We start from the raw sequence: 21,717 nt of genomic DNA, 5'->3' as shown, positions 1-21,717 counted from the left end.
AACAAAGGATAGAAGAGGAAAAGAGAAAAAGGAAATGGAAAAACAATCAAGATGAATTTAAATCAATGAAAATGAACTCAATACAATTCAATGAAGAGACAATTAATTGCTTATTCCAAGGAAATGTTTTGAAAAGAATAGGCGAAAAAGGAAAAGGAAAATACATTTTCATCACTATCGAAGTTCATAGAGGCGCTGCTGTACTTCCTTATAAATCTTTAGATATGCCTACATGTATATATCGTATGTACATGTATAGTATAGATTACAAATATTACATGTAAATTAAATGCGAGGTAAATTGAAATATGACTTTTAGTACTGAAACAATTATGTACAACTATAGGAGAGATAAAAGCTTTAGAATTTTTTGCATTTTAAATATGTAAAGTACTTTATTGAAATTTTAGAGTACATAGATTTAATTTAACATTCCAATTTTGCGCAAAATGGCCTCCATGTGACAACTAATTTCATTGCATCAAGATACATATTTGGTACTTTTATCGCATTACTTCCCCGTATTATTTGTCAATAGATGTGTATATATTTCGATTGCATCGTTGCCAAGATAAAAAGAATATTCGATTTTTAAATACTATGGACGTAAGTAATTATACGACGTGGCATCTTTTGCAGATAAAATTAAACGTATAATGCTCTTCAGATTATCTTTTTCGCAGTATAGCGAAATAAATATTGCGATCTATTGCGAAACCCCACTTTCACGATCGTCATTTCGATCATCGATTAACGTATAAATATACACTTTTCTTTACTGCTAGATAACAATTGGCTGTCAACTGTTATTACTGATAAGTTTAATAAATACGAAAGCAAAGAGCGGAAAGAATGAACATGACTGATAACATATTGCTATTGTGCAGTCATATGCAAAGACTAGATTAAATGAAAAATGAGATTTCCGTCCGGTAAAACGCGCAATTGCTCGTAGAAGTACGCATTATTAAAAAATCTCAATCCATCTACAAGTTGTGTCTCATGTACCTTAAATTGTTATATGCATATATATCTAATAATATTCATATAGCAAATTGCAAACTATTATTTATGTACATACATATATTTATACAAAAATGCTTGACAAGTGTATCTTCTTCAATCGAAACCTACAGTTGGTAACGTAGTACCTTTAGCGCCATCTTTATTTATGAAGTGCAAACATATGCGTATAGAAACTTAATAAGTCTATAAATTTCTATCTTCCCCATTATTTTTCTACTTTTCGATAACTTGAAATAGTTAAAAAAAAGTATTACGGAATATTGTGATATTTTGTTTTCTTGATATTTGAGAATCATAATGAATCATTTAAAGACACGTCCGCTAGAAGAAAATATTTATGTCGATAAAAAATTATAAACAAACTGGACATAGTTAGCGTACATCGTGCAAGATCTTGTAAGTCACTGTCAGTGTTCGTACATTATGTGGCCTTAATTAATCAAATTGCTAATGGCGCCAAGCCAAATGCTACCTATTTGGCCTGCAATCAAAAAGATATTCAACAACTGTCACGCATACAGGGCGTTTGTCATTCGCAATATTTTTACGGTATATTATAAAAAAATAAAAATAATATAAATTTATATTTTTTATGAGTCATCATTAACACTCCTTATTTGTCTGCCAAATTGTTTCTTTTTGTTAAAGTACATACTGGACGATGAAACGATCTGTGTTTTACGGATCACACAGTTATACAATCAAAGGTTGTTGCATTTCTTCGTGATCTAACTGTGACTAAAAATAAATACAATGAAAGGGTAATGCCGAATAATCCGAAATGGAATTCAACATGTTTTTTGTTGTTGAATTTTCGAAAAGTCCCGCAATGTACCATGACGGCCCTCTGTTGGCTGTGCATCCTTGCGTGGCACAGCTCTCCAGCGAGTCTATTTTAGGGATCGACAGAAAGTTAAGATTATTTTAGTTACATTTTTCACCTCCGATCTAGAACGTAGGGTGCTTAGCATAAGAACATCACAATGGTCGACTAGGTTGATTTTCGACAAGCATCGAGGGTTGCATGCGTTCCGACTAACCAACGATAAGTATTTAAAATAACAAAGAAGAAAAAGGATTACTTCGACAAGATCACAGTCGTAAGATAATTATGTAATCCAAACGTCAACAGATTTTTCGTAAACCGAAGGAAGGACGTCATTAAACGATGGCTTAATCTTCTATCCTCTGTCAGAAAGTATCTACGAAGGAGAACGTACGCAATCTCGATCTTCTTTACCAAAATTCGTATTTCTCCGTGTACTCGTGATAAACAAATCGTTTTTGTGAGATTTCATTCGACGATTTCCTATCGTTTGCTCGAGTGTCGTTACGCGTTAAACTAAATCGCAAAGGATATGGTGAAAGTGTAAAGCCCTTATTCGTTCTTTCGTAGCGTTTTCAGTAAATAGTGTAATGTTAGGGTGTGCTGTTTTCGTACGGAGATATATGTATAGCGATATAAACCTTATTTTCTTGATATCTAAATTCGTTCTCGATCAACCGATATATCATCGCTATGGATGCACGAAGAATGTCCAACTGGAACGTACTGAGCGTAGAAGCTGCGCTTCAACAGCTCAACAACTTTGACGACGATAAGAAGGAGGTTATAAAACGATCGAATACGGTAAATTATCAGAACAGACATTAGCTTTCTTTGTCATAACAAAATTTGTTAAACGTTGTCGCAATAACAATCTTGCATTCTTCTTGCACCGTTTAGAAGAACATCTGCAATATCGTGTTTTCTTATATTTACAACTTGCAAATCAGAATTATGACACGTAGAAGATGGAGATCGTATTGGTAGGATGTACATACAAATGCGTTCTATCTATTCTTATCTTTGCCTGATGTCTGCCTGACTGACTGCTTGCCTTTATTTATAACTAATTAAGCTACCACTCAGTTTGAAATGAGTCCTAGCATCGTCCAGTCAACCGACGAACTCCTGACAAATTGGTTGCCGGCTCGGGACCGTTTCTGAACTCGCGGTGACTCGAGTGCCTGTAAAATATATTGACATGAACGAAGGAACGTTGAACTGTTTTGCGACATTTCTGCGTATGACACGGTTTCAATAATTCGGTGTAGATCGAGAAAGGTGTGGCTCAAAGTGATTTTTCCTAGATCGATCGTACAGCACGGTGTAATTAATTGCATTTCCAAGAATGAGCACCTGGCATCAGCTGGACGTGGAATTCGCCACGAATGCTATATCTAGAGAGGATGTCGGTCGTAGCGTTTATCGGAAAAGAATCGCGTCGAGCGTGGTAATTATTTAGTTAAAATATCGATCGATAGTTCTATTTGATGGAAAAGATTTCATTCAATTTTGAACGTTTAGCTGGGCAGCTAGCAATTTGTTCGCGTAAGAGCGTTCATCTTAGTATTGCATAATAACTTTGCGCTTATTTGAAAATAAAAAGATCCTATTTGTACCGGATGAAACCATCTAAGCGGTGACGTTATCGATCGCTACGATTAAATTCGTTATCACATCATGCGACACGCGAGATTTCTTCTGATAGAAGCTGAACGTGTGAGTTCAGTGACAAATGTTGATTGTTAAAAAAAAAAAAAAAAATAAAATAGATATATCGTTAAATAAAATTAGAGCGACGTTTTTATCCATCTTGCTATTTGATCGAAGTACTCGATTTTTTAATACCCCAAAACAATGACATCGATAATCAGGTAACAGAGTCCAAGTGCTTTATCGAGAAACAACGACTCGGATTCTTAAAAAAAAAAAAGAAAAAAAAGAAAATATTTTCTTGTAGTACATATATCTTTGTGTAAATACCACGTGTTTTGTTAAGTCTCGTGTCGGATAAGTTCCAAGTCTTACATCAACCAGGCTGTTCTGGCAGATTTCTAAAAAGCCTATGACCCTCTTCGATGAGACAAAATATCAGCGGTCAAGTGTTTTACGACGTCCGTTGAAATCAAAAGAAGGAAGAAAACCCGAAAAAGAAGAGGTGAAATTTTGGTAAACGTAAATTCATCGGCAAATAAATTCCCGATTTTCTTGTGTCGATTTTAAACAGATGTAAAAACAATTTTCATCGACGTTATGTTGCAAGTAAACTATACAAGCATTTCTGGAAACTCTTTTATTATTAATGAACACGCGCAACGAGTTTCAAACAATAGCTGTAGTGAGACTCGCGGATATTTCCTAAACTTCGCCCAAAATCTGACGTTTACGGGAAACAGAAGGAAATGTACCTTGGCTGCAGGTGACGAGTTTAAAATTAAAGCGGAGACGGGTCTTCCAAGTCTTATATTTAGGACGACGCGCAGGCGCGATCCGATTAGAAATCCCCGTCGAAGACTTAGAACTTCTGATTCCTTGAAATCTGCCGTGTGCCGCGATTTTCACGAACCTTCTTCGTCGTTGAATAAATATTCCCGTTTTTCTTTACACATCGGTAATTTTCCGCACGGTGCAAAGTTCAATTCGTCACACGTGGATTAAACGTTCATCGGATCGGATAGATCAACGTCCTGTCGACCGAAGTAAGCTCTGTGACAATATCTTTCCAAAGGGAAAGCAATTTTCTGCCTCGAGTACGTTTTGAGAAAATAACAAGATGGATCTCGGGGGTGTCGATGTCTGGGGTCAGATCGCCGTGGAAACGTCTCAGATGTTCGTTTCCGAGGGCGGTGTGGTTAAAAGTCGCTTCGCTGGGACAGTAAGTGGTCAACTTTACCAAAGATGTGACGAAAGACGTCAACTCGAGTTTGCTCTTTTAATTCCAGGCAGCCGTCGAATCGTTTAACGCGTCTCGTACTAAGGATTATTGTTCTTTCAATTTTTTTAGACGATAGAAAAACTGCCAGACAAGGTGTTGCTAAACGTCTTCAGTTATCTGTCTCATCGCGAAATATGCAGGGTAGCACGTGTGTGCAAAAGATGGCGGCAAATCGCGTACGACACGCGATTATGGAAACACGTATCTCTGCGACCGGAAATCAGTGGACTGCACGTGAATTCTTTGGACAATCTGCTGCACTTGATCAGGTAGTAGATACTTTCTCGATATAACGTTGGCAGGTAACGTTCGCGTCCGAGGTTCACGCCAGAATCAACTTCTTCTTTACTTGCCAAAATATAACTCGTAAACGGTAGCGATATGGTGGATTCACGCAGCCGTAAAATATTAAAATAACTTTCTCTGGTAACAGCACGCGTTTTGGAGCTTCGCTCAGGTACATCGAATTGCCGATCGAATTGATCACCCACACGGTTCTTCACGAATTGGCAAATAAATGTCCAAATTTGACTCACATGCTTCTCGACTTCTCCACTGCCATGCAGCTGCACGATTTTTCGGAGATGCAAGCCTTCCCGACTAAACTCAAGTACATGTGCATCTGCCTGTCAGAGGTAATCTTCATGGAGGGCTTTATGAGAAAAATTTACAATTTTATCAACGGCTTGGAGATCCTTCACCTTATAGGTTCGTGTTCACCTTGAAATCTAAGCGAATCATTATCATACCGCCACCTGTTTCAACGAGAAACTAACTACATGTAGAATCTTACAGGAACGTACGAGAAGGTGGAAGAGGAGGAGGAGGAAATCTACGAAGTGATAAATGTGCACAAATTGAAATCAGCGACCCCCAATTTGCGAGTAATTAATTTATATGGGATCAATTTTGTAGACGATTCACACATCGACGCATTTTCTTCCAATTGCATCCAGCTCGAATGTTTGGCCGTGAATTTCTGTGCCAAAGTCACTGGCTCGACCATGAAGACTCTGTTTCAAAGGAGCAGGAGATTAAAGTGTCTCCTCATGCAGGGAACGAGTAACTAAATATTCATCAACGTGCAATCTTACCTTCGGTTGTACAAAACTTGAAATGTTACGCACCTTTTTCAGATCTCCAGAGCGAATACGTGATGCAGGTAGAATGGGAAAAGTCGAGCATCCAGGAGTTGGACGTTACCGGGACGGACCTGTCAACGGAATGTCTGATCGACATGTTGACCAGAATTCCAGGTCTTCGTTTCCTGAGCGCTGGTCAGCTGAACGGCTTCAACGATAGCGTGTTAAAAGCCTGGGCTGAACTCGGCAATCCTCGGAACCTGATCGCTCTAGATCTGGATAGTTCCGATAACCTGACCGACGATGGTCTGCATAAATTCTTGTCGAGATACGGTCATCAACTCTGGGGGCTCGCCTTATTCGGCATGCCTCACATCACCGATCAACTATGGCAGAGTGTATTACCCATACTGACCAATGCCAAGTAAAATATATTTTTAGATCTTTAATACCTTTAATATGCTACGACAAGATATCTTTGAAATTCCTGTTTCTTATTTTAGAATTCTTGTAATGGGAACACAGGAGAGGTTAGGCGTGAATATTCACGTGGATCAGTTGATGGACGGAATTGCTAACAATTGTCCAAATTTAGAGCGGTTGGAACTCCGCTGGGATCCCGAGAATCTCCGATTCTCCGACAAAAGTCAGAAGGCTATAGATATACTACGTGTAAAGTGCATTAAATTACGGTGCTTAAGCTTGAGGTAATCACATAACCGGATAATTATATTTGAAGTCGGGCAATAAATAAAATACGCTCTATAATTGTAAAATCGATGCGCTTGCAGCGATGGAAGATACTATGAAATAGTAAAGGCCAATTTTGAACGCGCCGACAGACTGACGGTCGTTCGTACGACAACGTGCTGCCGCGTGTCTAATTACTACCTCTTAGCAAATTATAAGGATTTGATTTTTAATTAACTATTACTTTGATTTTTAATTAATTCATACATAAATTCTTCCATAAAATACAAGCACCGAGACGAAGAAGCATATCAAGAAGGTAATACACGAAAAGATTAAACGTAGACGCTGAGACAGATATTATGGAACGTATAATTTGTAATAAATTTCTCGTTTCAGCCAGCGAACAACGACAATTACGATCGAACAACGACAATTACGATCGAACAACGAATCTACGATTACTCAAGTACTTACTCCTGCCCACGAAAGACAGATACATATTTTTTTACACTATTTTCAAGCGCATAGCGTGAGTAGACGAGAGGTCGAATTACTTTGACCCTTGAATCTCGAACCGTTTGATATTACCATACCGTTACCTATGTACTATATACGCTATATATGTATACTATACATATACACCAGCATAAGAAAAAGGAAAAGGAAAACAAAGAATGGGGAAAAGACTACGTACTCAATGAGAATTATTACGAAAAACCTTGACACGTACAAGTACAAGACCTCGATCCATTACGTCACAGGGTATTCATAATTAATCGAAAGATCGTCAGTGGAAAAAGTTTGTCAAGTATAATATCGACGAGAGACAGAGGTACGCACCATGGCTGTTCGTATCGATTATTCGCTAATTTATTCATGCAGCCGTGTAGACGACGACGACGTCGCACTGCCCACGGCCGGTCGGTCGATTCGCTCGATTTCATTCTCTAGCCACATGCCAGACCCTTCGTTTATATATTGCATTATAGTCGACGCAGAACCGTCGTGGCCGACACGACTTTTCGCATGATTCCCGAAACTTTCCGTCAATCGTCGCGTTTCTTCCTTTCGTGCTCCTTTTGTCCCGATCTTCCCCAATGTCTGACGTCGAGGAGGACCTACTGGTAAAGAAGCTGAAGATCGTGCTGGTCGGTGATTCTGGATCCGGCAAAGTGAGTTTTCTAATGTCCCCGGCGTCTAACCGGAAGTGTAATCCAAGTCCCATGCGACAGTGTACTTTTTCTAGTCTTTTGTTTTTGCGTTAATGCGAAAGTAACAAAATATCGATTTGAATTTCGATCGTACATTTTTGGAAGGGTATACGCATACGAAACGTCGATGTATATGATTAAATTGTTTCGAGTTCAGAGTGCCTGAGCTTCGAAGAACCAAGCAACGTATCGATTTATTTCCTCCGTGCGAAGCGTGGTCAGTGCCACAATTAAACATACTTTCGCAAGTATAGAACGTTTTACGTTTATTGCGCTTTACTTTATCGGTAATAACCATTTTGACATCTTCGTCGCTCGAAGTGTCATACACTGTCAGCAATAAATCTTTAGTAATTAGAGTCTATAGTCTACGCGTAGTCCGAGCAAAATTAGGTATTCGTGACTCGAGCCGTTTCACGTCTGTCTTGAATTCTTTTCTTCGTCAAAATTCTTTTGCTCAATAACAGGGACAACTTCTAGTTCTCAAACAACTTCTAGCTATTAATTAGCAGGTAAGCATAACACGCGAGTTTCGATCGACGTAGAAATTCCGTGTTACGATCGAATGCCCGAGCAACACTCTACTGATCCGAGAACCCTTAGTTATTAAGATTACTATGTATATTGATCGACAGTCGATGATTTATTTTAGAATCTTTTTATTTTCGTTTCTTGAAACCGAAAAGCTGTTCTTTAATCAGAAAAGGACCACAGCTTCTCTCTTTCTCTCTCGTCGTAACGATAGAATAGCAATTCTGGATAACTGAAATTCAAGGATCCCTGTTTAGACGAGCATCGCTCAGAAATTTTGCAATAACGAGTTCACGAGACAGTACACGCCAACATCTGGAATCGACTTCTTCCTGAAGAACGTCAACGTTGGTTTTTATAAAAACGTTAATCTACATTTATGGGATGTCGGCGGTCTTGCGTTACACGGAAACATGCTGGACAAATACGTCTTCGGTGCTCATGTAAGAAAACGGAATTAATCCGACATACGTTTCAGTAGAAACATCATTTCACAAAAAAAAAAAAAAAAATCTAGATCAGCTGTTCTTCTACAGGAGGAAAAACAATATTTTTCAGATAATCCTTTTAGTCTACGACGTCACCAATAGCTTCAGTTTCGAAGTTCTAGAAGAATGGATAGATAAAATCAGAAAATTGAGCGATAACTACGAGGAAAGACCGCTGATGGCCGTAGTTGGTAACAAATGCGACATGGAACATCAGAGGACGGTGAAAAAGGATCGAACACACAAATTCGCCGCAGACAATGGATTTCCGTCTCACGATGTTTCCGCTAGAACCGGTGAAGCGGTAAAATATTCTTTAAACAATAAGAGGAGCAATATCCTGTACTTCCTTTTTAAAAAAAACTGGTTTTCATTTCAGGTTTCTTTGTGTATAGTGACCTTAGCCGCGCAAATTTTGGGTGTTCGATTGACGAAAACAGATCAGGACTATCACAAGCCCATAATAATTGCAGAAATAGGCGACACAGTGGACATGAGCACCATCCACAAGGTCGTGAAAAGGATCCCCACGAAAAAGCACACTCAAATACCATTTCATCCCCATTTACCTGGTTCAAAGTCGTCAGTTTGCCTGCTACAGTGAAAATTACCGTAACGAAAAGTGGTTTTTGCAATACGATATTTTTGTCGAACGTCAAGGACGGTTCACCTGTACATAAGACGTCCATACGAATATTTTTCGCTACTTTCTTACCGTATACAAGAGATTACTTATACTTTGAGGGGCCAATGCAATAAACCACTGGTGTCTTCGTAGTAGATTTAAAAACAAATTTATTTATTGATAAAATCTTACTACTTGCGGTAATAATGTTAATATGGATCGACGTAACAATGTTAAAAATACTTTTACAATAATAGTAGCATCGTTCGTTACAGTGATGTACATACACCGTTGATTGAGTACATGCCATAGATTTGTATTCAAGTCCTCGGTAATTTTGTCATACATGTATAAATGCTGGTGGGAAAAGATCGTTCGATACTGAGAGTTGATCCGTGAAGAAATCAGGGGATAAAGGAAGCTCTATAATCGCATTTGAACATCGTAAGATTAAGTAAAACAGGATGGTAAACGAATAAATTTTTATTCGCCTGTTAAACACCGAGAGAAAACTCGTTCGTCCATATTAAACGACTCGCAGATGTATCTCTATTTTTATAAATTGTTGATTCACAGGTTTGTTTCTATACCTAATTGTTAATGGCACTAATCATGCAAAACTATATGCAAAAAAAAAACAAATATACAAAACAGAATGTATACAACGGAAGAACACGTCATTTAACAAACAAGAATGAGTAAGATCGCGGTATATGCGTATTCTTAGAACAATTAGCTTTGAATAACATAAATGTAAGATGCCCGTCGGAAGTATTAAACGATAAAACATGTTAATAAATAGCAAGTAAGTTAGTGGAGGCCTTTTCATTAGGAATTAATTCCTAAGATAGCAATTCAGAAGATAGAATAATTAATCAACTTTAGGATCAATTTTTAAATTAACACTTCATCTCTAATTAGTTCACTCTTCGAGTGCACGAATTAAGATCAGTTTTCATTGATCACGGGTTCAATCGAATGTTTGTTAGACGATCCAAAAAAGGAAAAATGGAAAACTAATTTACGGACGGTGCAGTCGATAGAATTTGATCACCCGCTTGAATTAAGATATAGAGCATATTCTATATATTTTAGAGATATAACGTGCAAAATTATAATTTTGGTAAACTTTATATACCATCGATTACTCGTCTCTTTATAAAACAAAGATTCTAAGTGTCTCGATTAATACGTCGCTTTTGTTTTTACTCTAGTGCGATCTTCAGTCTCATATTACACGTTATGGAAACTATTCATTCATTAAACTATAAGATAGGTTTTGTTAGTGGTCTTCTTGGCCATACGTTCTTTTCTAAAATCTTTTCTTTAGCCTCCCATAGTTGAGTGAATTTCTCGTTCAAAGGAGCGATATACGTTTCTATCCATTCTTGTATAGTATAATTATCATATATGTTTTCCATAGCTGTTCTTATTTCTTTTTCAATATACTTTATCTCCGTCTTGTATTTATCCAGTTCTGCAACCGCTCTTTCTACGTGACTAGGATTTGAAAAAGAGTATTTTAAATTGTACGGCTTCAACCATCCCTTAAATGTGTTATCCTCTTCCATTTTACTAACTGCTTGAGTCAAAGAATACAGCCGCAATATAGCGGCATAAATAGACACACCGTGATAACTACATCTGGTCCAACCATATTGAGGTTCTGGAATACTTAGAGAAATGATGGCCTCGCACTCTAGCGCTTGTAATACTGAAGCAGGTACTTCTATCGGAAATCTACATAAGTCTGGAGCTTGCAGGATGGCTAAATTTACAGCAAGCGAGGGTATAGCAGATGGCAGAAGTTCGCACAGTACGCTAAAGTGATCGTATCTTTGCCACCCTGTTAAGATCGCACCCTTAAATTTAATTTCAGTAGAATATTTATTGATAATCTCCAACCAACGCTGATGATTTTCCATATGATAACCAATATCGGTATAATATCTATCTGGAGCAGTAGCACCTTTGAAAGCTGTAGCGAGCCAGATATCTTTCCAAACCGATGCGTAGTTTTTCCACAATTGATCTGTCAACGATGCTCCAGGATCGGTGGTGTATTTCCAAACGACAGGTTCTACCATTAAATGCAAGCCTCTGTCTATTATTTCATCGGATGATATTTCTCTAAATTCGTCATCCCACATAAGAACAACAAGATCTGGATACTTATTTTTTATATATTTTGCCACTTTTGAAACGTGATCCAAAAATAATTGTTTCTTGCCCCACTGTCTTTTAACCATTGTATCTAAGCATCTGGAACATTCTCCTATCTGATAAACTTCATCAGCTCCAATGTGCAAATGCTTTATATCAGGATGTGCTTCTACTATTTGGTCTATCATTTCGTATATCAATGGTAGAGTTTTGTTGTAAGTAGGGCATAAGACTTGTGGGTACCTCGAAACTTCTCTATAGTCTTTATATTGATTTAACTTGAGAACAAATTCCATATGACCGAAAGTTTGAATCAATGGTATGACTATAAGCTTATTCTTACTGGCTATCTTTTGAATTTTTGCAATGTCCTTTCTAGTATAGCAATTTCCTGCGCTGATATTTTGTATCGTTCCTTCAAAAGGAAACATATCTTCGTATTCTATAAGTATACCAGTGGCACCTAAATTTTTGAGCAAATTTAGCAGGTACTTGTAATAACTTGCCTTTGGAGGAGCTCCTTTTAAATCTAAATGCACGATTTTATGTCCCTTAAACAAGGGAACTGTTTCTGCGTGCAATCTTTCATAGTTAATATCGTTGAATAGCTTTCCTCCTCCGCTTTTCAATTTTCCCATTATTTGAGCCTCTATTTGTTTTTTTCTGGCAATGCTAAGAGGATTCTCGGTCAGGTCGCTCAATGGATAAACCTCTTCGATCTTAAACTGTGGATTTAATTTATTGGTCGTGATGTCCTTGACCTCATTATCGAGAATATGATAAATAACAATCAACAGAGTAAAACTGATCATTACGGTGATCATTAAAGAGGCTCTGCCTCCTAGTCGTGTCATGATTGTCAGTCCAGCAGAACATCAAGATTGAGTCACCTTATTATTACTCCTGTTTAATCAAAGTTATTATTATTTATAACACGAGTTGATTGTTCTTTCCAATGAATATCGGCACTTGTACTTGTAAAGCAACGTTTTGTTGTTTTTAAGCTCGTTCAAGTTGAACTTACATAATATGGATGTCAAATAGGATATCATCAGAAAATAATGTAATATTATCTAATTAATTGCATTTGCAAAGAAACGACACCAGTTCTTTTCCTTATCACAGATTAATGACAGAAGGATAGAAATAATAAATCCTTGTTATATAGTGCTATACTGCTATATAGTGATAAACGCTATCAAGAAGCAGGCTGGGCAACTGTATACGATGATAAACGCCTGCTAATATAAATTGTTATAAGATATTTTATATTGGTACGTTCATCCCGTTGGATTGTTTAACTTATAAATCAAACATTTACATACATATCTCATTTAAATTGAAATTGAAATATCGTAGGAACATTTCAGACTTTACAATGTGTATTCTTATGCGATTGGATATCACGTTATCGAAAATAAGAGAGATATTCCCTAAACTATATACATTCATGTTTTTCACTGCACAGAATACTTGCAAGATTCATTACACTTAACTACTAATTGTTACAAATTTGATAAAACTTTGCAGTCTACAATAATGTATCTACAAGATAATCAGGAGACAATAAATATAATGTGATAAACATCATGTCGATATCTTCTAGAACGAACTACGTACATACATATATACATATATTATTATTGACAAAGTATTATAAACGAATAATCCATATTTATGCATCGTGAAATTTCGTGAGAAGAAAAGATACGAAATCAGGGCTGCCACTGTCACGAGCTTGACCTATAAATAACAAGCTCGTCATTCTGCATCGAATTTACTTAATGAGATCCAGCAGAACCATGATAATTTGCGATGATGTTGAATCAAGGCATGCCCCTGGCACACTCTTACGTCGCAATTTCACTTCGACTCTTCAAACATTCTTTTTTATTTATCGTCGAGTAACATATGTGTGAACAAAGTACTCAATGTGTTCGTTTAATTTACGGAGAAAATAGGCGCATTGATTGGGCGCATAAAATGCAGAACGAAGGGCGTGAAACTAAGAACGAAAATAGAGTTCTCGTACGTTTAACAAGAAAAGAATCAAAGACGAGCGAAACCGGAGAGGCTCACAGCCGTGTAATCGAATCCTTAGTAGCGAAATCTTAAATCCTAGTCCTTTATCTCGTTTCCAGTTTCCGCGAACTGTGCATGACCACCCGTTATATACTTAATGAACGTGACTCACATCTCTTTAGTTATGACGAGAGTAGGGGAATAATTCTAGACAATAAAGCTGTTTAATGATGCCACTCTACGGAAGTTTAAACCACGCGCTTGGAATAACGCGCGTTTTTGCGACCTTAGCGATTCCAACTTGTTATAACATTTATCGTAGCCAATTTTGTATCCCAATTGTACTCGAAATTGAATTATTGTCGTTGCGTCTATCGTACAATCGATGCATGTGAATAGGTTAAATGATTCATCATTAAAAGTACGGGAGTAAAGGTCGTTCTTTCGAAAAACAAATAGTACATATTCTTTGAACAAGATACGACACATAAGAGGGAAAATATTTGTCCTCCGGGAAAATATTATTGCCAGTGTTTGAAGAGAAAGTCGGATTTTGAATTACGCCGTTCCTGCGCAGTAGATCCTCGACGCTGTGCAGTCAGCGATCAATAAACGTGCACGGAGGAATGGAAAGCTATCTCGAGCCCGTCATTTTTCTCCTAACATTTTAGGTATAAAAATAAACGCTACGATCGATGTAAATCATTTTTAAACGACGCGAACGACCTTCTTCGAAAATTCTATGATAAGTACAGATTCTCCGAACTGGAGCCCACGAGAGATGTTTTTTCGAGGCACGTTTATCGGTGACAAAAACGAAAAAAACGCGGGGTCGATTGTATCAAACGAATGTGTTTAATTCTCTCGCATTTACATCGGTTCGAGTCTCGAAGGCGTGGACGGGCTTTCATAGCAACCGAACCGAGACAAAGACTCGGCTTCAACGATTATTCAGAAATCATGACTCAAGTCCACGTATGTATGTAGACGCTGTATCTATGTTTGTACAGTTTTTTCGCAAGTATGCATGCAGCTGCGTGACAGAAAAAACAAGCGTATCGCAGGGGAACCGAGATCATTGTATCGTTTAACTAATGTACCTGACTTATGCATACTTTGACAACTAGTGCATGATATCTGCATCTGCATCTGCATCTGCATCTGCATCTGCATCTGCATTGCCGACCAATTAAATCGAAGCTCAAGAGGCAAAACCCGTGCGTCGAAACAGAAGATTAGCAGTACGCTCGAGTAAAGAAATGTCTTCTTTATTGCCTCGAATATCCTTGAATTAATCCTCGTAATTTTATCAATCGTAGTCTTCGAGTAAAATTTATGAAACCTGCTACTCGAAGAGCACCGAAATCTGTTATTCGTCGCGGTATGTATAAAGTACACACTTGGTGTTTGTCAATGTCGATAACTCGAGCAAATTCTGGCGAACGAATTCCATGATTATTTCGATCATTAAGCAATGTTACGCGTGGAGCAGAGACGCGTGCCGTTGCACATTCTCTTGGGGAAATTTTTGATCGTGGGCATATGTACCTACTTACACGATTCCGTACGAAGCAACGATATATATATATATATATATATATATATATATATATATATATATATATGTATATATTCTCAAGAGTCTTTCACGGCTGACAGATTCGGTGATAACGCGTTATTAAAGCGAGCTACTCGATGCACTGCGCAAGAAGAGGCCAATTACACGAGAAAACATTTCTTCGTTCCTTTTATTGGCATTAAAGAAACATCGGTGACCAGCCATCTTTGTTGCCACTTTACGAGATAACAAGAACAGTTAATAGATTAATTGAAATAACGCGAGGCTCGATATGCTACGATAATATAGGAAAACCGGCGCGTAAACAAGCAACAGAGAAATAAAAAAGGGGGAAAAATAGATTGTCCTTTTATCGGGATAACTGAAGCTGGGCAATTGGCATTTCTTTCGAAATATATCGCGAAATTGTGCGTAAACGAAAGAAGTATGGCGTGCGAGGCGCGATTTTTCGCTGACAATGAGAAAACCTTGCGGCCACTAACGCACACACCGACGTCTTTCATTAAAGGAAGGGCACGCAATCTCGGGCTCTTTCGAGTCGTCTGGTACCTCTTGAGATAACGTGACATTACGGTCAGCCGTGCGAGCAGTATGCGCGCGAACGTCGGAGAACGCGCATCTTCGTTCTTCTTTTCTGTCATTCTTCGCTACCTCGCTCATCGGACCGTAGTTCCATTAACATATCCTTCGTTGCACAGTGATATTCTGTTATATTTCTTTGATCGTCGTTCAGTCGGTTTGTAAAAATGCAGCTACGTGCCCGATCGTGATATATCGATCGGTATATTGGCGTCGAACTTGCCAGCTATAGATCGTAAGTTTCTAGTCGCACAGTTTATTCCGTTTTTGTCTCTGCGTTCTTTCTTCTCCTCCTGCATCGCGTACCTCGTAATATCGTCGCAAAGCGACATACGTAATCGTGAACGTTTGTTTTTGATAAAAAGAATGCGGGAAATTGCGTCGAACGAAAGTATGCACGGCGCAAAGAACACCGTTTGACAGCATTCAACATCCACCAGCGCGAAACAGGAAAAGTGAAAGGACTTCATAGACTTCCCGTAGAGGCAATGCGGCAGGTGATGCTGCCATTCGTACGTGTAACCGTAAAATTACGCCCGACGTGCTTTCTTGACCGACAATCGTGCTCTTGGAAAACGTTTGCCTCTTACTACAGTCTCGTCGTACGTCTGCGCGCACAGAAATTGGTCCTAGTCCAGATCCATGGACAAAGGCGTCAACCGATCGTCGTTCCTTTATCGATCGACCAACGTAAATGGTGAAACGATACCAGCAAGGTGATCAATTGAATTGCAAGTGGCATATACGCACGGAAAAGTGCAACGATCTACGTGACCGTCGACCCGCTGCGTTGACGCTTGCATGACACGGCACGTTTCAAATTATCATTTCGCTCTTCCTCGATATGCCGCGTCCGTCGTCGTTGTCGGGTTCACGGGACGCGAAGCTTGAATTAAAAATAGTTGGGCTTGGTGTAAAAACGCCAACGAAATCTTTGGTATTGCCATAAGACAGCGAGGACGTCTGCGGGACAGATTTTGCGGTGCGCGGTAGATAAAGCGTTCGTCAGAAGGAAGGCGTCATCGTTCTTTCTAACCCGTAAACGATACTCCAATTCGTCCAAGTATTTGTACATCGTTATACGTTTTCTTACAGTTAGATACTTTGGAATTAACGATAAGCGTCGCCGTAACGAGATAAGAAGTAACGTTGGACTAATCGCGATCTATAACGATCGAGGACTTCCGTAGCGACCATGCAAATGACCCAAAAAAGCTTTTAGATTCCGGCGGTCGTTAACCTAAGCCATTTATCGAAACACCGGATTTTCTAGAATGACGCGGCCCGCAGTGACACTAACGATCGTTCTCACGAGCAACAGTCGCCCGTACATTCCAACGAATCAACTTTGAAATGTTTGCGGGAGATCTAGCTGGCTCCCACCAAGTCTAACAACACGTGTCCTCGTAGTCTCGCGTTGGAACGTTGGACGCGTAAGTAAATACGATGCGCTTCTTTGTTTCTCGTTTTCACGCGTGACCGTTAAATCAAGCTGGCATAAACCAAGTAATACGGTGGAAATTCGTTGGACGGATGCATCTGTCTGACGGGCAACAGTGTCGGTAACAATGATAGGGACCAATTGGACGGTGACGTAATATATCACAGAAATAACATTTAAAATTCGAGGAGTGGTCATCGCGACAACGGCGGCTCGTCCGATTACAATTGACATCGGTATTGCGTTTCATCGATTCGCGCTGATCGACGTGCTACGAAGCGTGCCTCGAACCGGCACGATATGTATTTTCCTGGCCGATCGTTTATTATCGAGAACCTCCGTAAGAGAAACGTTAGACTCGCCGAACCAACTGACTTCACAATTACCGGTAACTTGATTCGGGATTCGTTGGACGTAACGCGTTTATCATTTCCCGGTAAGTTCGCGTGGCGGCTCGGAAAGCACCTTATCTTCCCATACCGGGTACTTCGAGATTCGTGGAATCGAGATTAGTCACGAATACATTTTGACAGAGCCGGCTATTTCTAACGCGCCTTGTGGCCGCAGGGGGTGCGACCGATAGGCGTATTTTTAGAAAACGATGTTATTAACCCTCTACTGTTTGAGTACGCTTCGATAGGAATACCCTTTCACGTTCCAATATGCATAGATTCGTTCAGTTTTCTGATCAACGTCTTTCAAATATACCTATAGTGTGTATCATCGATGAATTTCGAGTCTCGCGGGATATAAGCGTGAAATTTCGTACAGTGTTATAACCGTTCTGTACAAGGTCGATCAACGAGACGGAAAGGCAAGGCTCTCACGAAAGCAAATATATCGTCTGTTCGCAGAGACGACATGAATAAAACGGAACTGAACATCGTCTTGAACACCGAGCCAGCGAGGACATCCTCGAGTGTAATTCACTCGCACATTCCGGTGCCGAGGATATCGAATGCAATTAAAGCCCAAGAAAGGTGTCCCCCATCCCGCAGGGGGTCCTTCGAAAAGCTGTCGCACAGAGGAGTGTCGGTCGCCGCTCAAAGGGCGTCCTTCGAGAAGCTCGACGCTTCCGTTCAGCAGCAACGATCGAGGAACAATAATTTGTCGAGCTCGAGCATCGAGATGCGCAACTCCGAGACTGAGAAACTTGCTTTCCACACTACTACTAACTGCAAGACGAACGAGCTGGTCGGTGTCGCGAAATTGAACAGGAGCAATAGCCTGGAGAGCAAGTGGAAGAGCAAATACGAGGAATCGGAGAAGAGGAGGAAATTGTTGCTACAGAAGAGCGAGGCCGGTAATTAATAATTAGTAATAAGTTTCGCGGCGTAATGAGCGTTTGTATGGGCCGCCTAAAGTCGTTAGAGAACTTTATTATGATTCCATTAGTCATCATTAACGAAGTGACGAAACACGGCTTCTTCCCTCCGCTTGCGAACATCAATTCGATTAAACAGTTGGGATAGGAGGTTGGTAAATATGGAACGGCGCCGGTTGTAGTTACAACTTTCCTTTCGTACATCTTTATTCTTCCTTTATTCTTCTTTTTTTTCGACACGTGCTTCATATAGTTGTTTCTCGTTGCGATCTTACTTCTCACTTTTACGCGATCAATTTCTAACAGCAACTTCGTTTCTTCGAATCGATTAAGCTGTTATTGCAAGAAAGATCAAGGTGTAATGGACTTACGTAAAATAAGAGCAAGGCACGATACGTACAGCGAGAGGGAAGTGGCTGATGCATGGTTGTAGTTCATGGCCAATCATCCGACAATCATACAACTTAAACGTTATTCGGTCGTGATTCACTCGTGCACGCGAAACGAATTCTATGACGTTTCTTAGTCATTGGCCATACGCGATGAAATTATAGATTAATCGGAATAAAATATCACCTGAGTATCGTGACGTCTGCATCTGTGAGTACATTTGCAATTAAACTATTAAAGTTGTAATAAACGTTTTTTATCGCAGCAAGCAAGGAACATGCCGACTTGGAGAAGAAATATCAACAACTACAGAGACAAAATAGCACTTTACAGTCGCAAGTGCAAGAAAAAGAACAGAGACTTCAAAAGCTGCGAACAGGTAGTTGTTTATACATTCCAGAAATCTTTTCCGACGTTCCTTATTTTTATCTAACGAATTCCTTGATTTTCTTACAGTTTCCGAGGCAGTGTGCAAAGAATACGAACAACTGAAGCATCAATACGAAACTGAGACAGGCGCTATGCATAAAGCCATGCAACAAGCATCGCAGGTAAATCTAAAACAGTCCGTTTCGCTTTTATAATTGTAGATACGGTGATACAGAGCTCGCGTATTTCATTGTTTCTATATAATCGTTATTATTACACTTAATATCGCATAAGAGGAAAAATCAGTTTCCAAGGTTGCAACTGGGCAGGCAATTCTATGCATAATTTATCGTATAAATTAAAATCACTTTCAGTGGTACAGACAAAATCGCGAACTAAAGAGAAGATCGCAGATCATAACTCAAAAATTCCTGCAATCGAATCCGGAAGGCTCTCTAGACCTTGAGATAGCGGACGAAGTTGACTCGAATTTCGAAGATCTTGATCAGTTGAGAGAAACGGTGAAAGGTATAAACAGAGATTAGTGGCTTACAATTTCACCGTTAATTATGCAAGTTATTTATAAGAGCGGGTAATTTGCAGAATTAAGTAAAGAGATAGCGAGACTTCAGACGGAGTTGCATTCCGCGCGCCTTCAAGAGTTTGAAGCTCAAGAACAAGTGACGCATTTGACCACGCAGTTGGACGAGGAGAGAACTCTCAGACGAAAATGTAATTGGAAACATCTGTACGATTCTCCAACGTTCGTGTAATAATATATAATAATGAAACTTTCCAATTAGGTGAAGAGAAGGTGAACGAGATGAAGGTGCAAAAAGAAAACATGGAGAGGGTGACGAAGATGGTTGCAGAGGAGGTGCAAGCGTTGAAAGCTCAATGCGATCGTGAGAGAGAAAACGCGAAGATTATGAAGATAGAGGCCGAAAGGGTAAGATGCCTTTAATATGGCTGTTTGTTAGAGTCACGTCCTCTATAGAGGTATGCTACCGGTATCCACGCCAAGCTTGGATACCATGTTCTAGTTTCCTGTCTTCGTACTTATAAAGAGAGCGACATTTTTCTAATTGATTCTTAGAAATGGTTCGATATCGTGACATTCCGCGGCGTTTGTAGGACGATAAGAATGTCCTAGAAGGGTCTGGCCACGTAGTGGGAAAGGTGATGGACGATCTGGCGAAAGCACCGAGTCGGACGACTCGGCACTTACCCCAGAATCTTGAGGGAGAAGAATTATGCATAAAAATTTATAACAGGCATTCTGTGTCGTACTTTTAACAGGTACAAAAGGAAAGAAACGTGCTGGCTCATCAGAGCGCACTCTTGATGGCTGAAGTTGGCGATGACCCTAATGGAAGATTATTAACCGTTCTACAAGAGGTGGAGTCTTTGAAGAGACTATTGGAGGAAGAGCAACAGAACCATGCTTCTCACATACAGATGCTGGAGGAGAAGTTGGAGGAGAAAGAGTCGAACGTCGAGTTCGAAATAGTAGAGGAAAAGTTAAAGCTGGCCGAGTCAGAGTTGGAAGTTGTAACGCAAAGGGCAGAAAGGGCGGAAAAGTCGGTGGAAACTCTGGAAGGAGTGGTTCAAACTTTGAAGGCGAAGATCAGTGAGCTGGAAGAAAAGCTTTCCAGGCCACCACCACCCCCTTTGCCTCCACCTCCGCCGCCGCCGATGTTCAACAACGGTGGACAATCGTCGATAAAATTGCTGACGAAAGAAAAAATTAATTCGGAACGAAACGCGGTGACTGACATGGAGAACATGCTTGGAATTACGAAAAAAACACCGACGGTTGCGCAACAGCCTGGTAATTATGTTTTAGATTTTGCAGGTGGTTGAGCAACTGTGCTAATATCGTGCGTTATATTTATTTTTTAATCGTTCCAGCTATCGACGACATTATCAACCAAATAAAAGGTGGACGTTTCACGTTGAAGCAAACGGATGTAAGTTTGTGCAATCGTGGACGTTATTTTTTTATACGTAAATTACGTTTCTCAAGTGAAACGATTCGTTGCAGAAACAAAGGGAAGAGGAGAGAAAAAGACGACAGGAAGCGGAAAGCGCGCCGCCCGCTGTCTCGGAAATGTTAAATATTTTGGGTACCATGAGAAGAAGAGCCAAGCCGATAAAGCAATCGTTGAAATCAACAGACTCATCGACGTAAAAGTAGATGCTGTCGGTAATATGTAAAAAATTTGTACACCTCGGGCACGAGTTACGTGCCATTGTTCGGACATTAATCGCGACGCGTATTTTTTTAAACAAAGATCTGTTCTACAAGAATGTTTATATTATTTATTTAGATGGAAAATAAATTTTCTACCACTAAACGTAGTATCTACATTGACGGTCCATGAAAGATCTAAGTATTCATGTACTTTTAGGCATAAAGAGAATGAATAACAG

The 21,717-nt window shown here is 39.5% G+C and overlaps 4 protein-coding genes across 6 annotated transcripts; 3 read left to right on the top strand and 1 right to left on the bottom strand.

Moving 5' to 3' along the window:
• The first annotated feature begins 1,966 nt into the window (after nucleotides 1-1,966).
• On the top strand, nucleotides 1,967-7,954 carry FipoQ (F-box/LRR-repeat protein FipoQ). Of its 3 annotated transcripts, none has more exons than XM_033332946.2 (8): nucleotides 1,967-2,656; nucleotides 4,857-5,056; nucleotides 5,221-5,495; nucleotides 5,583-5,849; nucleotides 5,924-6,293; nucleotides 6,373-6,576; nucleotides 6,661-6,878; nucleotides 6,959-7,954. In XM_033332946.2, exons 1-7 carry the CDS (start codon nucleotides 2,546-2,548, stop codon nucleotides 6,794-6,796), a joined length of 1,563 nt encoding a protein of 520 aa, XP_033188837.1. In that variant the 5' UTR covers nucleotides 1,967-2,545; the 3' UTR covers nucleotides 6,797-6,878; nucleotides 6,959-7,954. The 3 variants fall into 3 exon arrangements, with proteins under 3 accessions (XP_033188837.1, XP_033188845.1, XP_033188854.1); XM_033332954.2 differs by lacking the exon at nucleotides 1,967-2,656 and adding an exon at nucleotides 3,140-3,302; XM_033332963.2 differs by lacking the exon at nucleotides 1,967-2,656 and adding an exon at nucleotides 4,323-4,727.
• LOC117155502 (ras-related protein Rab-28) lies at nucleotides 7,602-9,586 on the top strand. The gene is made up of 4 exons (XM_033331551.2): nucleotides 7,602-7,734; nucleotides 8,562-8,747; nucleotides 8,863-9,096; nucleotides 9,172-9,586. Exons 1-4 carry the CDS (start codon nucleotides 7,660-7,662, stop codon nucleotides 9,394-9,396), a joined length of 720 nt encoding a protein of 239 aa, XP_033187442.1. The 5' UTR covers nucleotides 7,602-7,659; the 3' UTR covers nucleotides 9,397-9,586.
• LOC117156150 (hexosaminidase D) lies at nucleotides 9,564-13,090 on the bottom strand. The gene is made up of 2 exons (XM_076620269.1): nucleotides 12,605-13,090; nucleotides 9,564-12,483 (listed from the first exon to the last, which is right to left on the bottom strand). The coding sequence occupies exon 2, from the start codon at nucleotides 12,432-12,434 to the stop codon at nucleotides 10,683-10,685; it is 1,752 nt and encodes a 583-aa protein (XP_076476384.1). The 5' UTR covers nucleotides 12,435-12,483; nucleotides 12,605-13,090; the 3' UTR covers nucleotides 9,564-10,682.
• A 3,187-nt stretch (nucleotides 13,091-16,277) lies between these two features.
• LOC117156128 (uncharacterized) lies at nucleotides 16,278-21,641 on the top strand. Its single transcript, XM_033332890.2, has 10 exons — nucleotides 16,278-16,476; nucleotides 18,056-18,504; nucleotides 19,181-19,294; nucleotides 19,372-19,466; nucleotides 19,659-19,812; nucleotides 19,888-20,016; nucleotides 20,088-20,233; nucleotides 20,584-21,115; nucleotides 21,196-21,254; nucleotides 21,329-21,641. The coding sequence occupies exons 1-10, from the start codon at nucleotides 16,403-16,405 to the stop codon at nucleotides 21,473-21,475; spliced, it is 1,899 nt and encodes a 632-aa protein (XP_033188781.1). The 5' UTR covers nucleotides 16,278-16,402; the 3' UTR covers nucleotides 21,476-21,641.
• Nucleotides 21,642-21,717: the final 76 nt, after the last annotated feature.

The sequence above is a fragment of the Bombus vancouverensis genome, chromosome 7 (assembly GCF_051014615.1).
Source record: "Bombus vancouverensis nearcticus chromosome 7, iyBomVanc1_principal, whole genome shotgun sequence".
In the NCBI taxonomy this organism is placed as follows: domain Eukaryota; kingdom Metazoa; phylum Arthropoda; class Insecta; order Hymenoptera; family Apidae; genus Bombus; species Bombus vancouverensis.
Note: the sequence above shows the minus strand (reverse complement) of the source record. Positions and strands in the feature narration are given on the sequence as shown.

Bases quoted from the DNA above. Each gene is read 5' to 3' on its own strand.
- LOC117156128 (XM_033332890.2), top strand. From the start codon at position 16,403: ATGGACAAAGGCGTCAACCGATCGTCGTTCCTTTATCGATCGACCAAC. The intron at 16,477-18,055 runs GTGATCAATTGA...GTCTGTTCGCAG, and splicing joins GGTGAAACGATACCAGCAAG to AGACGACATGAATAAAACGG. The intron at 20,234-20,583 runs GTAAGATGCCTT...TACTTTTAACAG, and splicing joins TGAAGATAGAGGCCGAAAGG to GTACAAAAGGAAAGAAACGT.
- LOC117155502 (XM_033331551.2), top strand. From the start codon at position 7,660: ATGTCTGACGTCGAGGAGGACCTACTGGTAAAGAAGCTGAAGATCGTG. The intron at 7,735-8,561 runs GTGAGTTTTCTA...ATCCCTGTTTAG, and splicing joins GTGATTCTGGATCCGGCAAA to ACGAGCATCGCTCAGAAATT. The intron at 8,748-8,862 runs GTAAGAAAACGG...AATATTTTTCAG, and splicing joins AATACGTCTTCGGTGCTCAT to ATAATCCTTTTAGTCTACGA.
- LOC117156150 (XM_076620269.1), bottom strand. From the start codon at position 12,434: ATGACACGACTAGGAGGCAGAGCCTCTTTAATGATCACCGTAATGATC.
- FipoQ (XM_033332946.2), top strand. From the start codon at position 2,546: ATGGATGCACGAAGAATGTCCAACTGGAACGTACTGAGCGTAGAAGCT. The intron at 6,294-6,372 runs GTAAAATATATT...TTCTTATTTTAG, and splicing joins CCCATACTGACCAATGCCAA to AATTCTTGTAATGGGAACAC. The intron at 6,577-6,660 runs GTAATCACATAA...ATGCGCTTGCAG, and splicing joins TTACGGTGCTTAAGCTTGAG to CGATGGAAGATACTATGAAA.